This window comes from Physcomitrium patens, chromosome 4 (genome assembly GCF_059467195.1).
Source record: "Physcomitrium patens ecotype Gransden chromosome 4, ASM5946719v1, whole genome shotgun sequence".
Lineage (NCBI taxonomy): Eukaryota > Viridiplantae > Streptophyta > Bryopsida > Funariales > Funariaceae > Physcomitrium > Physcomitrium patens.
In genome coordinates this window covers 14,585,255-14,600,002 of record NC_143413.1, presented here as the reverse complement: position 1 = coordinate 14,600,002, position 14,748 = coordinate 14,585,255, and the positions used below count along the sequence as shown (strand labels likewise).

Here is a 14,748-nt window from a genome sequence, read left to right as displayed (position 1 = left end):
CAACCTGATATATACGACAAATAGTAGCAGATAGCTCTGAGCACGGTATTTCATAGCCCATTACAGTAACGACAATAGCTGCAGAATGAATGTAATCTGTAAAAATTCACGGAAGTAGAATGAATATCTTACACTTCCAAACTGTACACGTGACGGGGATCAACTCCGAAACAAGAGTCCTGATTTGACATTCTTGGACATTAGGATAAAGAATCCGGCAATCTAAATCAAGCGCTATCTCCACAGCCAGCGGAAGTAGACAAATCCTAACCGCCACATTATTGTTTACAAAACGTTCACAATATTTTGGCTGAGGAAATCACAGCAGGGTAACTTAACGAATCATGATTTTAACACATGAAATCGTAGATCGTACATGTCTCACCGAGTGTAAAGATCTTTGAAACTTCTGTTGGGTGATAGAGGATATTACATTCATCACTCAGACTCGTCCCTCCCAAAGAGCGTTGGGGTTGCCTCCCGCGCGCATTAAAAGATTCTTCACATCCATAGGTGGTTTGAGATTTAACCGACAGGCCCGTTCAAACCGCTCCAGGCGGGAAATTCCTAAACATGGACCGTAGGCCATGTTCATATCGAACTGTCTCAAAATCTCCTCCACATCGTCACATTCTGGACGGGCGTAACTACCCATTAGTATGAGTGATACAGGAAAGCATGTTCTTAAGAAAGAGCACCAACATCGCCAGAGAGATTACTTGACAAAAACAATGACATGGCGAAAATAAAATAAATTATTAACTGGATTTATAAGCAAAAGCTCATTTGCGCGGACACAAACAGCCAACACTGTAAGGCATGAAGAAAACGTGACACCTCAATCTTTTGAAACCAAGGTGACCTAATAAAGCGAGAAACATTCAAAAACTCGTAAGCGACACAAACCGCAATCCCTGAAACCCCCTCATGTCAACTAACTCGTTTCAATGCCGACCTATGTTTGAAGAGCAATAATTGAATCTCATCCAACTGTCAAGACCAAACCATCAACCTGAAGATGAGCAAATACCAAAAGCACGAAAGGAGGGCAATACCGGGAACACGCAATGTTCGAAACAGAAGTGACTACGCAAGTTCACAGTGCGATGTGTCAATTCGACGTTACCTTCATGCAAGTCTTTCCTTCCAGATGACACTAGGGCAGCAGGCTGTGAATCCGCAGCTCCAAGAGTACCAGCACCAGAGCCTATGTCATCTTGCGCACTATATACGGGATCCTTGATTTTGTACGACGCAGCAGATAGGGCTTTGCTACCCTTCACGCTCGACACGGAGCTCTTGCGCTTCGGAAACAAAGCGTCCATCCTGCGAGTAGCCATGAAGGAGGAGTATCTAAATCTCTGAAAACGAAGCTTTCAATGATTACAAAAACACTGCGCCGAAAGAAGGCAGAGACAGAAAACTTCGAGAGGAAACTCACAAAGGGAAGGATTCGTGCGAGGGAAGGAATTTGTAAGTGCGATGGAGCAAAGCGTGTAGTCGAAGCTTGAGGGCTTTCGGGGCGTAAGCGAATTTTGAAATCCGATGTGGAGACAAGCCCGTTCCAAGTTTGCAGTAGAAGCGCCAAGGACCCGCCACGCCGGATGGATGAGATATCTATTCCTTGAATATTTCTACGTTCCCCGCATCGACCCGCCTGGTGGCAACGTTCCTTATGCGTCCTTTATGAACCTTTAAAGAAATCCAATAATAGACCATGATTGTATATTCAACTTGTGTTCTGTCATCTACTCTCTTTAATGGGAAGTGAAAGAAAACGGAAGGAAGCCAGAAAGGAAATGTCAGCACGAGAAAGGAAAAGGAGTGCAGGAGACAGAAAGGCGACAGAAAGGAAAGATATAATTAATGGGGAGAGAAATCGTTAAATTTCCCATTCACCGAAAACGTGATTCATCCAAGTAGTGAACGGATGAGAATCGTCCCTTGAAGAGGATGAACAGTGAACGAAAACCAGCTGTTTCTCTGGCATCCCCTTCCCTCCGTGTCGAAGAAGGCGGCCTCAATGATACAGAAGTCAAGACTCGTTAGAGCCCTGGTTGCTAATTCTCACCTCTGAAGTCTCTGTAAAAATTCGATGCATATGAAATGCAAATGAGATAGTTAATTTTACTCATATTGTGATATCAATTTATACAATCCAAAATGCAATGTGTTCAAGGATTCTTCTCATGCATTCTATTTTGACAATGTTCAAAGTAGGTTTTATCCTCAAACATATCTACTAATATCCTTATTATGTTGTTTCTATATGGATATGAAGTTCATTCATGTATCTAAGGTTTTCAAGGAGGTATCAAGCTAGTAAGAAGAAGAAACCCCAGGCACTCCATTTTTTCCAATACCCCTTCTCGCTAAGGATTTCTTTTCTTTTTTACATTTCATGTAGTGAAACTCTATTGCAATATCATCTTTTTTCATGTGCGTGTAAAATATAGTTAAAACATATTATATGTTCAAAAATCTAGATGTGTGTTAGAGTGGTTAATAGATTAAATTAAAAGGAGTTGATATAAGAAACCTTTTTTTTTTTTTTTTTTTTACTTGTTTTGATTTTGGCATAAAAAAAAATGTATATATATAAAAGACACACACACATATATATATATATATATATATATAAGACCTAAATATTTAGTATGAAATCTTAGAAGAAGGTAGAAGCCTAAGAAAGAAAATCCAAACTTGTGGGAGGCTAATTAGGAGGGATGAAAGCAAGGCATGGTCGGATGAAGGCAAGGAATGGAGAACTTCATCCCTATTGGTCGAATATCATATCTAATGGACTTTTGAGGAGGCTGCCTACGACCTTAAGAAGGATTTAGGCAACTTCAAAGAAGGCATTTGGAAATTAAAAGCTAGAATTGTAAGGTTTAGGATTTGGGTTACAATTTTTGTGCAAAAATTAGAAGATTTGGAGTTAGGGTGAAGAAGTTACAGATGTTTGAAGTTAAGGTGTTAATTAAAGACATACTGTTACTCTTTTGTGAATACAAAGAGTTGTACGACAGTTTTTGAAGTTCTAAAGATGCGACTGGAATGATAATTTTAAGGCCTACATCTTTTAAGAAAGAATTGTTGTTTTGGGAGTTCATATATAGGAGATATATGGAGTTGAAAGCAACACTTCCAAATAAAAGGCAATAAGTAAGCAGTTTTATTTGCAGTAATGGTTGGAGCCATATCTTAAGATTTTGGACGAATTTTTGGCTCAAACCTTTTAAAAAAGATAGATAATTGTGTTAAAAAACTATACATATAAATTTTGTGGCATTTAAGTACTAAGTTTGTGAGATATGAAGAAAATTAAACATGGGTATATAAAAACTATGGTTTGAAGCTACTGTTAGGATTTTTAAGATATCTCAAGATCCGCAATGAGTTTGCACTTGAAATTTGTTGTGGAAGTTGATAAGAATACATCAATACTTTATATAAAATTTGAGTAAGTTTAGATAGTCGGATTAGGAGTTAAGAAGTATTGAAGTGCAAGAAAATTTCCACATAAGGATATATAAGGATTTAGAGGATTTTATCATATTTTGGATGTAGTTGGTTAGTTAAGGCTTACGTATTTGGTGTAATTGCTCTAAAAGAAAAAGTTTATATATAGACTTAAGACTTCTCTTATTTTAGAAGCTTAATTGAATAATTAGTGATAGTCAGGAGCCTAATGCTTTCTTCAGGCAAACTCTCTCTACCTCGACAACGTGAGGTAGAATTAAAGGATCCACAAACATTTGAGGAGGTAGTTAGGATTATAAAAAGGATTGATGCTATAGATTTCAGAAACTTTGGAGTACAACTTATAGTCCAAAGTCTTATGCTACTATTCAATACTATGACATAAGAACCAACATCGATAGATATTAATGCCTTGCAAGACCAATGACACAACAAAGACAACAAATATCGACACAAAAGGAATTATATTTTTATTATTGGGAGCTTAGCCATTAGATCAAATATTATTTCAAACGTCAAAATTTAGACATCAAAAAATCAAGCCAGGTTTACAATCTCAAGGCTCATTAAGTTGATATAGAAATAGAGTAGGAAAACATGGCTATCTAATAAAGGCATCAAGGATCAATATTAGAAATAACTAATGTCTCTCAAGATAAATAACATGACCTCAGATAGTTATCAGAAAGATGAACTAATGTGTCCAATGGATTGATTAAGAAGACAATCATGTTGAGTTCTTATAGATTGTGGCTCTACAAAAAATTACATCTCAATTAGAATTGTCAACTGACTTGGGATTAAAACCAAGATGATCAAAAGAAGGAGTATATATCTAAAAAATAATTGAAAGAATATATTGAGTGAGACATGTAAAGAAGAAGCCTTAAAATTAAGTGATACTTATGCCTTGAGAAAGAAATTTAGGATAGTAAAGCTTAGATATGATGTTATCCTTAGTATGCCATAGCTAGAGGTAGAAAATAAGTAAGTTGATTAGCTAACTAGGACAATTGATGCAAGATAATTTTTTGTACCCCTACATCAAGTGAAATAACAAAAGAATCTGTGGCTAAAGATTTACTTGTAGGAATAACCTTTATGAAGAAAAAAAATATAATATAAGCAACCAATATATGTCATAGTTCTAAATCTTACCTTAATGGTGGAAAAGACAACCAAAAAAGCAGAACATGCAGAGCAACTTATAAGTTGTCAAGAAGGCGAGTCTTTTCAAAAAAACACAAAGTCTTTGATTGTAAGTAGATTGTAAGAAGTATAATATTTTTAAAATGAAGTCAAATATAAAAAGATAGCCAAAAGCTAAGTACAAAATTTAGACTAATTTCTTTCTAGTGCCAACATGTATCCAATCTCTAATTCAAATCTTAAATTCAAATCTCATCTTATTAAAATATCTATAATTTACTTATTATTAATCTAATCTAAGTACAATTTAGCTTATTGAACTTAAATCAAGTTATAAACTTTAAATTATAAAATTACATAAATAAAATCTTAAAAAAATGAGAACCAAATCAAAGAGAAAAAAAATGGCTACTTATTGCACTCGCTGCTCTCAAAATCTCCATCTATAAATTAACTTGGATCTTTCTTGTTATGGTTGTCGTTTTACTTATTTTACAAATTTCTTTCAAAATAAACCTATAGAAGGAGATTTGAATACAGGGAAAGACTAACGCATGAGCTTAAATATTAAGGTCATACAATTAATCATATTCTAAACCACTAAAAAAACCAAAGAATATTACAATGCTTTCTCCCACTAACAATATTTTTTGATCAACTGATAACAACAATGTGCATTCATGCACTCTCAAAAGATTCTTTAAAATACACAAATTCTATCCAACATTGGAAATAACAATCTTTCACTCCAATCAATCTAGCTTCACTCAATTTTTGTAATCACAGACTTCTTCTGTCAAAACACACATAACTCTCAATCAACAACAATTATAATCTTCCATTCAAAATCAATCTTCTATAGAATCTGATAACGAACTTCTAATATCTTTTCATAATAATTCAATCACACAATTCTCCAATTACATACTCTGTATCTTATAAATCAATCTCTGATTAATTTCATACATTCATTTTATAGTATTCAGAAACTATCGATTACTTTTCAACTACAAAGAAAACAAAGTGAACAAAGAGGTAGCACTAAGCTTATCCCAATTCATGACTATCACAGTCTAGCCCTTCCAATATCTTCTTCAATTTACTTATGCTTTACTTCAAAAATTTCAAATTTTAACTATCATTTCCTACTAAATCATTTTTCACAACTAATTCAAATATCCGACTTATTGAATTGACAACACTAGGATTGATTAATCTATTTTATTCATATCTTATAAAAACAAATTTCTATCTATTTTACATAGCTCCACTCTTAATTGTGCAGCATCCTTGTAAATATTAAATTGATATATATCTAAAAAAAAAAAAAAAAAAAAAAAAAAAATCTACTTAACAAAACTCTATAAAATTGCTATCTCTTTGGCCCACCCAATTGATCAACTTCCACATTATCTTTTCTTGTTTCTACCAATTTTGGTTCCAAATACAAACTTTCATCCTCTTTTAATCCTTCTATCGGCTCGTTCTTCAACTGGACTAAAAGATCTTTATTGTACTCTCATAATTCACGGACTTGAGCCTCCAATTTTAGGATCTAAGCATCTCTTAATTCTAACTGGTACTGATATTGACTCATGCCTTTTGGAACTTCAAAAATTGGCAATATCAATACTTGTGATTGACCATTATTGATTAAATAATCTGCCAATTTTTTCACCTCAGCATTTAAGGCCTCAATTTCAGCCCTCAACTACTCCATTTCATATTTGTATTGGTCACTCAATATCGCTTTTTCTTGCGCCAATAACTCTGCCTTTTCTCGTTCAGCTTGCAATTGACATTTGACTTTCTCACGTTCCAAATTCTATGTTCGGTGATTCTAGAGCAATTCTTCTTATTGACTTTTCATGATCTATAAGATGAGTTCTTTTACTTTCATCTAAGCTTCATATTTCCGTTGTCATACTGTAAATGCTTACAGTATGTAGAAATTAATTAAAACATATTATATATTAAAAAATCTAAATGTGTGTTAGAGTGACTATTAGATTAAATTAAAAAGAGTTGGTGTAAGAAACTTTACTTTGTTTCTTTACTTATTTTGATTTTTACATTAAAAAAAAAATATAGGACCTAAATATTTAATATGAAGCCTTGGAAGAAGGTGGAAGCCTAAGCATGAAAATCTAAACTAGTAGGAGGCTAATTGGGAGGGATGAAAGCAAGGCATGGTAAGATGAAGGTAAGAAATGGGAAACTTCATCCCTATTGGTGGAATACCATGCCCAATGGGCTTTGAGGAGGCTGCTGGTGACCTTAACAAGGATTTCGGTAATTTTAAAGAGGGCATTCGGAGATTACAAGCTAGGATTGAAAATTATTGGATTTGGGGTATAATTTGTGTGTAAAAATTAGAGGATTTGGAGTTAGAGTGATGAAGTTGTAGCTAATTGAAGTTTCTGTGTTAATTTAAGACATACTATTACTCTTTTGAGGATACAAGGAGTTTTAAAGTAGCTTTTAAAGATCGAAAGGTGCTATTGGAATGGCGATTTCAAGACCTACATCTTTTATAAAAGAATTATTGTTTTTAGAGTTTATATGAAGGAGTTATAAGGAATTGAAGACGGCACTTCCAAATCAAAGGTAGTAAGTAAGCGATTTATTTGTAGTAATGGTTGGAGCCATAACTTGAGTATTTGGATGAATTTTTGGCTCAAACATTTTGGAAAATGTAAATTTTTGTCTTAAAAAGCTATAAATATAAATTTCGTGGCATTTGAGCTTATATTTTGTGAGATATAAAGAAAATTGTACGTAGATATGTAAAGACAAGGATTTGAAGCAACTGTTAGGATTTTCAAGATATCTCAAGATCCGCAACGAATTTGCAGTTGAAAATTGTTGTAGATGTTAATAAGAATACATCAGTACCTCATGTAAAATTTGAGTTTGTTTGGATGGTCGGATTAGGAGATATGAGGTGTTGAAGTTCGAAAAAATCCTCACAAAAGAATATACAAGGTTTTAGAAGATTTTATCATATTTTGGGTGTTGTTGGTTACTTGAAGCTTGTGTATTTGGTGTAATTGCTCAAAAATAGAAAATTTATACATAAACTTAGGACTTTCCTTATTTTCAAGCTTGATTAAATAGTTAGTGATAGCAAGAAGCCTAGTATTTTCTTGAGGTAAACTCTCTCTACTCCGACATTGTAAAAACCTCCGCTCCAATATCAACTTGGACTTTGCATTCTCTTAGATGATCCATTCTTTTTCTGCAATTCTTTTGTTCTGTTGTAATATTACCTTTCTACTTGCCTCCAATTCTTATATGACACTGCCCTCTACATCCAATGCTCGTACCATGTAATGTATTTACTAAATATATTTTAATAAAACATTCTTAAGGTGTATGCCTTTCGATAGTTGGCCCTATAGAAATGCCAACTGATTGATATCTAACAAAATTGGGACTTCATTCTCCTCTTTGACTGCCAAATGAATTGAAGCCGATTTCAGTACAACTTTTGGAATTGCCTCTTCTACCAATGTACGACTGGATTCTCTAATTTCATGTACTACATCCCCTAAATTGGTAGTAAGTGTCAATAAATTTTGTTTACTTTGTTGAGGTATTAGTAAAGGTACATTTATCTTTGCTATAGGCATTACTTGACTTAATGTAAATGCAATCATTGCATACACATAGTTGGAATAGAGTAACGCTGTAAACTTTTCTATTTTATGCTTGGTTCCTATTTTTGCATGAATACGAGTTGCTACATAAGTTATCCAATTGAACAACATCTCCTCAAGCACCCCTATTGCCGCAAAAAATAACCATCTACATATATACATGGTGTATTGGTATAAGCCTAAATGCCTTAGTACAAAGCCCAACCATTCCATGAGTTCTAGTGTAATTACCTTAGCCATCTGCCAATCTTGGTTCTTTTCAAACAATGACATTCTATCTTTGGAAAACCGACTTGGGTTGAAATCACTTGATTCTTCAATTTCTACCGCGACCTCTCTAAATGAAAGATACAACATCTTTTCTAAGATCTTTCCATCAATACTAATAATGTATCTTTGTACTATGCTTGATCCATCCTCTAGATCATAGTTCATAATATATTCTTCCATTAATGCTACATTAATTGATGGCAAGCTATCTGACCTTCAAAAGAACTAAAATATTTGTGCATTTCAAAAATCTCGTATTCTTCTTGCTGTTGAGCAGATCTCCATTTTCATAGGCTCCATATTAGTAACGATTAGTATGGATGGTGGTCCCAAATTACATTTAGCTTTTACATTTTGGCCAATTTACTCTATGTCCATAGTTCTCTTTGTACTTTTAATTACTATGTTGCACACTCTTCTAAGCTCTAACTATCAATGCTACTCTTCAGTACTCTTGAAACACAAGAAATTGTAACACAAAAAAATAATAATAGAATGCGACACCACATAATCACCTTCAATGGGTGCCCCACTCCTATTCCTTTACTTAGTGGTGATAACGTCAACATGATATCTATATTATCCATTTCTCCTGCCATTCCATCTGACCTACTAATAATTATATTTCTAACTATCCTTTTAGCTATCTTTACATCCTAGTCCACCTAAACTAATAATTATAGCCCCAAGAAAAAATTGAAATCCATCTCAGATTTTAAGTATAATATAGCCTTAAACGATTCTCGTTAATATGTGTATTAAATTGATGGCCTATAAAATCTTCCAATTGGAATGACTAATTAGAAAATCCTTCAACCACCTCATATGAACCATGCCATTAAACTTGAAATTTTCTTAGAAAACTATTAAAACGACTATCATAAAGTAAGACCAAATCATTGGACATAAAATTTTTAAGTCATGGTTTACTATTATAATAATTCTTTCATCATGTCTGGGTAGCTTCTATCATTAAAAGAGTAGTAGCTCAAATTTCATCCAATTCTTTCAATTTTACTAACTAGTATTGTATGGACTCTTTATCACTCATTGTGATCCGTTAACTTTGGACTTTCAGTTTGATAGGTAAGATCGCTTCTTGTCCATAAATCAATTTAAATGGGATGGAATTGATTGTCACTTTATACGCTATACAGTATGCCCATAAGGCTACAAATAATTTGGTATCCTAATCCGCACCTACCCCCAAAATAGTCTTAGTTAATATCTTACATAAAATACTGTTAGTCCTTTCCATTTGTCCATTGGCTTTAGGATGATATGGAATTGTTTTTCTATGCTTGATCTTGTACATGTCCATCAAAGCTGTAATTGTAGAATTAATGAAATGGATTTTGTAATCACTAACTAATTCTTTAAGATACCTAAACTGAGTGATAATATTCTCTTATAGAAACGTGGCGACAATGTTTGTATTATCATGTCATGTTGCACATCCTTTGTCCATTTGGTTACATAGTTCGTGGCAACTAAAATATATTGTTTCTATCTATGTCTCGATGTTGGTGTAACTGGTCCAACAAAATCAATTCTCTATTTCTTAAATGATGCTTGGGCCAAAATTGATACTAATGGCATGGCAAAAGTGTCAATTGGTTGATCAATTCTTTGACATGGATCACATCGATGAACATATTGGTGTACATCTAAAAATATTATTGGCCACCAATATCCAGCCATTAAAGCTTTCTGAGTAGTACTATCACCAGCAAAATATCCACGATAATTATCTAAGTGGCAATTGTCTAATATTGACTATACTTCACTTTAAAAGATACAAAGTCATAAAATGCCATCCTTTCTTTGTTTACATAAAGCATCACCAATCATTATATATGGTACACTTTTGAAAATTAAGCATTTTTTAAGTTTCTCACTAAATACACATGAAAATGTTTGAAATATCAAAAATTGAATTATTTCACTATACTTTGATGAAATCACATCCACAACAAATAAATCAGCATCGAGAAGTACATCAAGAACAGGTTCATTGCCCAGGATATTAGACATCCTGGATAAATGGTCAAAATTTGCATGGTTCTTCTCAAGTCTTAAGATAATAATAAAATTGAATTCTTGTAGTAGTAATATCCATCTGGCAATGTGTCCACTCAATTAAGGCTTATTAATCATATATTTTAAGGCATCATGATCCATATTAAATATGAATGGATAACTTAGCAAATAATGCCAAAATTCCTGAATTGAATATATCATACCCAAAGCTTCCCATTCAGTAGTAGTGTAATTTTGTTCAACAACCACTAATTATTGATTGGCATAATATATTGGATGATCCAAGTATTTTTCATGCTTTTGACGTAACACAAATCCAATAGCAATATTGGATGCATCAACTTACACATGAAATGGCTTTGTCCAACAAGATGCCACTAATACTAGTATAGATACAAATTTTTGCTTCAATTCTTCAAATGCCACTATACACTCCTTGGTCCAAACTGAACTAGTCCCATCTAATAGAAGTTTTTTTTAAAAGATTAGTCAAAAATTGACAAATGACCACAAACAAATGAATAAATTGGCAATAATAATTAACATGGTTGATGAAACCATGAACACCTGACATTTGAAGAATTGAAGCAGGTTCATTATGTACTGAACTTTATCTAGATCAGTGGCAATACCATATATAGAGACTATGTATCTAAAGAGTTTTCCAGACGGAACACCAAATTAGCATTTATCAGAGTTCAATGATATCTCGTATGTAGCACATTGATCCAAATATTTGTCTAGACATTTCAGATGATCCTATTTTGTACTGAAAGTATAAAAGTCATGTAAAAATATTTCTATAAATATTTTTATGTAATTTTCAAATACTTGAGTCATCACCCTCTGAAACGTGGCTGGAGCATTACATAATCCAAACGGCATAATGCAATAAGCAAATGTTCTCCAGTCCATAGTGAAAGTAGTCTTTAGTTGATCTTCCTTTGTAATTTTAACTTGATTATAATTGAAAAATCCATCTAAGAAAAAATAACATTCATGCCATACTACGGCATCCAATATACTATCCGTAAAAGGTAATGGAAAGTAATCTTTCTTAACAGCCACGTTTAGTTTTCGGAAGTCGTGACAAATTCTGATTTTTCTATTCTTCTTTGATATTATCACAATTGGAGAAACCCACTCATTGTTTCATACCAGATAAACAAAATCAACTTCAATAAGCTTGTGTATTTCCTCTTGAATTATTAGGAAATATTTTGGATTAAGTCGATATTGCCTCTGACGGATAGGTTTAGCATCCTCTTCCAAAATAATCTAATGCTTGTAGACTTCTATAGAAATACCTTTTAAATCAGCATAAGTCCAAGCAAAAGCGGATTTATGATAAATAAAAAATTCTTTTCAATATGTCAAGTTCTGATCTTGAATACCTTTGTAAATTTTAATTATTCAAAGTATTTTATTTTTTTCCAAGTTAATAATTTGATATAAAGATTTAGCTACTTTTTCTTATTTTAGCTCCCTCGCAGATTCTGATCTATTCGTCAAGTCCAACATATTGGAGGTACCCAATTTTAATTTCAATGCATTGACCCGATGCACATCATATTTATTCATCCAATCTGTAATAACATGATTGGAATTTTCCATATTCAGCAAATATATCAAATATTTGCCCAGTCTTCTACATTAATACACCACCTCATCGTACTAAGCTATCTTGAAGGATGCTTCTTTCTTTGGTATGATGGCATCTTCATCAGAATTGAGCTTATTGTCAGATGTCAATTTAAATTTTGGCATTTGAGATTCCCTATAATAGTATACTGGGTACATTTGTAATACCATCTTATCTCCGCCTCTCTCGATCATCAAAGTACTATGATTCCAATTATTCTTGGCTTTTTTTTTATAAAGCCAAGGTCATCTCAATTAAATTGGATATGATAAAGTTGAACATTATAATCAAAAAATAATATAGTCTATTTTTTATTTAATATCGGCAATTATGGTTTGAATATTTTATAATATACCCATTGATTTAACTCTGCTATAATTTGCCATCCGTAATACCAATGTTGTGGGTTCTAAATGTGTTAAGTCTAAAGCATCTATTGTATCTACATTCGTTAAATTGATGCTAGAGCCACCATCCACTTGGACTCCAAAAATCATAATGTTGTCTATCAATACATCAATGGTTGACGAGCTTAGATCAGGTTTCAAACTGACCTCAAGAACTTTTTTATTGCATTGCCTACACTGTGTTAACGATGAATTTAATATAGAACGATATTCTGGTGTGACTGTTAGAAGTTGCTTCATTGAAATAGAAGGCTAAATAGCATCCAAATCTTTTAAAATGTCATAAGGCTCCATGTTTAAAGAAATTTCCAATACCTTCTTTCTTTTTATTTGTTTCAACTTTACCTCTTGATGTAATATATTTTTCTTTCTTAGACTTAGACTTTAAACAATTGGAGGAGCTTTCTTGGAATATCTATCTACAAGAAGATCTTTTAATGGATAAGACATCTCTTGGAAATGCATTGAGGTCATAATTGGTTTAAGCTAAGTCAAGACCTTGGTGGTTGGAACCTTGTTGATTTGTATAGACAGGCCAAGTGTCACCATTGATAAGATATCCGAAATTGGATTTGATATTCTTAAAATTGGATTGAATTGGTCCTTTATAATTGGTTCACCCAAATATTGAATTGGTCCTTTCTCCTTTTGTTAGCTAATGATAAGTACTTCTTGGATACATTTTGTCCAATTTATTGGAATATCTTGAAGATCCCGATTATTATTTTTAATTTTACTTTATAGCTGGATCTCTTGATCATGATTGTTGAAATTGAATGGAGCATTATACTACTGATATTTATGCCCCGACTATTTATAATTTCTACAAAGTGGAACATAGTCATCACTAGCTCTTGGATTAAGACATTCACTAGCATAATGACCAATTTGCCTCCAATAATAACAACAAAGTGGTCTTCTTCTACCTCCATCAGATATATTCGATATTTCCATTGGTATATATTGACTAGGCCTATTTTAAGTTGAATTGATAAATAATCTTGGTTGTTCTATTTATATGGAGGTAACTGAAATTGATTGTGGTGATGTAAAATATTGCTAATATCCCTGTTGTTCCTTCTTATAGTTATGGGAGTCCAATAAAAAATCCGAATTATAATTTGGACCTTAAAAAATATCAAAGGCTCAATTTTACCTATTTGAACAATTTTCATTTCAGCCAAACATATTTTCCGTTTGAACTTAATTTTCATCTCACTGAGTGGGTGGGATCATGGTTTGATTATCAAATCGTTGTTGCTTTTTTCAATTCCAACAATTAGTTGCCAAATACTTTCTTCTATAGAATATACATTGCAATATCATTTGTCGAGGAAAGAGGCATTCTGTCACCAAATGACCTTGGTCCTTATAATTACTACATCATACATTGAGCTTAGTATTGGTAGGTTTATGCTTCTTCTCTTTATCCTTTGCCATATTGATTGCCATTTCTTCCATTTTCTTAGTCAAATTTAATAATAAGATTTCATTAGAATCCTTCAAAATTGATACTATTGGTAACTTTATCATAGTCAATGGTTGTTGCTCATGAGAAAAGTATAGAGACTGCAATGTTGCCATGTTTGGTGGTATAGCTTGCAAAAGAATAATATTAATTATTTTTCGTGTATTGGCATTTGAATTGGTACTTGTATCAAACATTCTGGAAGAACTAACCACTGCTCCATTCCATGTCAGGATTTGATAACTTCCTTGAACTAGAATCATAGTAGCTCCTATAATTAAAAATTGATCATAATGGTATTCCTCTCAAACCTTAGCTCGATTAAGAGATGCAATTATCATATTTGATTGAGCCTTATTACAAACCTTTTTAGTTCAGATGGATACAATTTGTTGATTAATATGGATAATACAAAAGCCTCTGGCATTTGATGATTTGGCCACTTGCGGAGTATATGTGCCACACGGCCATAGTATGATTCCACTGCCTCTCGCAGACTCATTTTGATATTCATTAATCTTTCTTAAAGTCGATCCTCAAAACTAATTGGGCAAAAATGGATTAAAAATTCATTCTTCAATGCATCCCAATTAAAAAATTGACCCATAGATTAGCAGTTATATCATTCAA

At 33.0% G+C, this 14,748-nt stretch overlaps 1 protein-coding gene across 1 annotated transcript; it reads right to left on the bottom strand.

The window, feature by feature from the left end:
- Positions 1 to 79: 79 nt before the first annotated feature.
- On the bottom strand, positions 80 to 1,596 carry LOC112280908 (uncharacterized). Its single transcript, XM_024516849.3, has 3 exons — positions 1,442 to 1,596; positions 1,127 to 1,326; positions 80 to 633 (listed from the first exon to the last, which is right to left on the bottom strand). Exons 2-3 carry the CDS (start codon positions 1,323 to 1,325, stop codon positions 443 to 445), a joined length of 390 nt encoding a protein of 129 aa, XP_024372617.1. The 5' UTR covers position 1,326; positions 1,442 to 1,596; the 3' UTR covers positions 80 to 442.
- Positions 1,597 to 14,748: the final 13,152 nt, after the last annotated feature.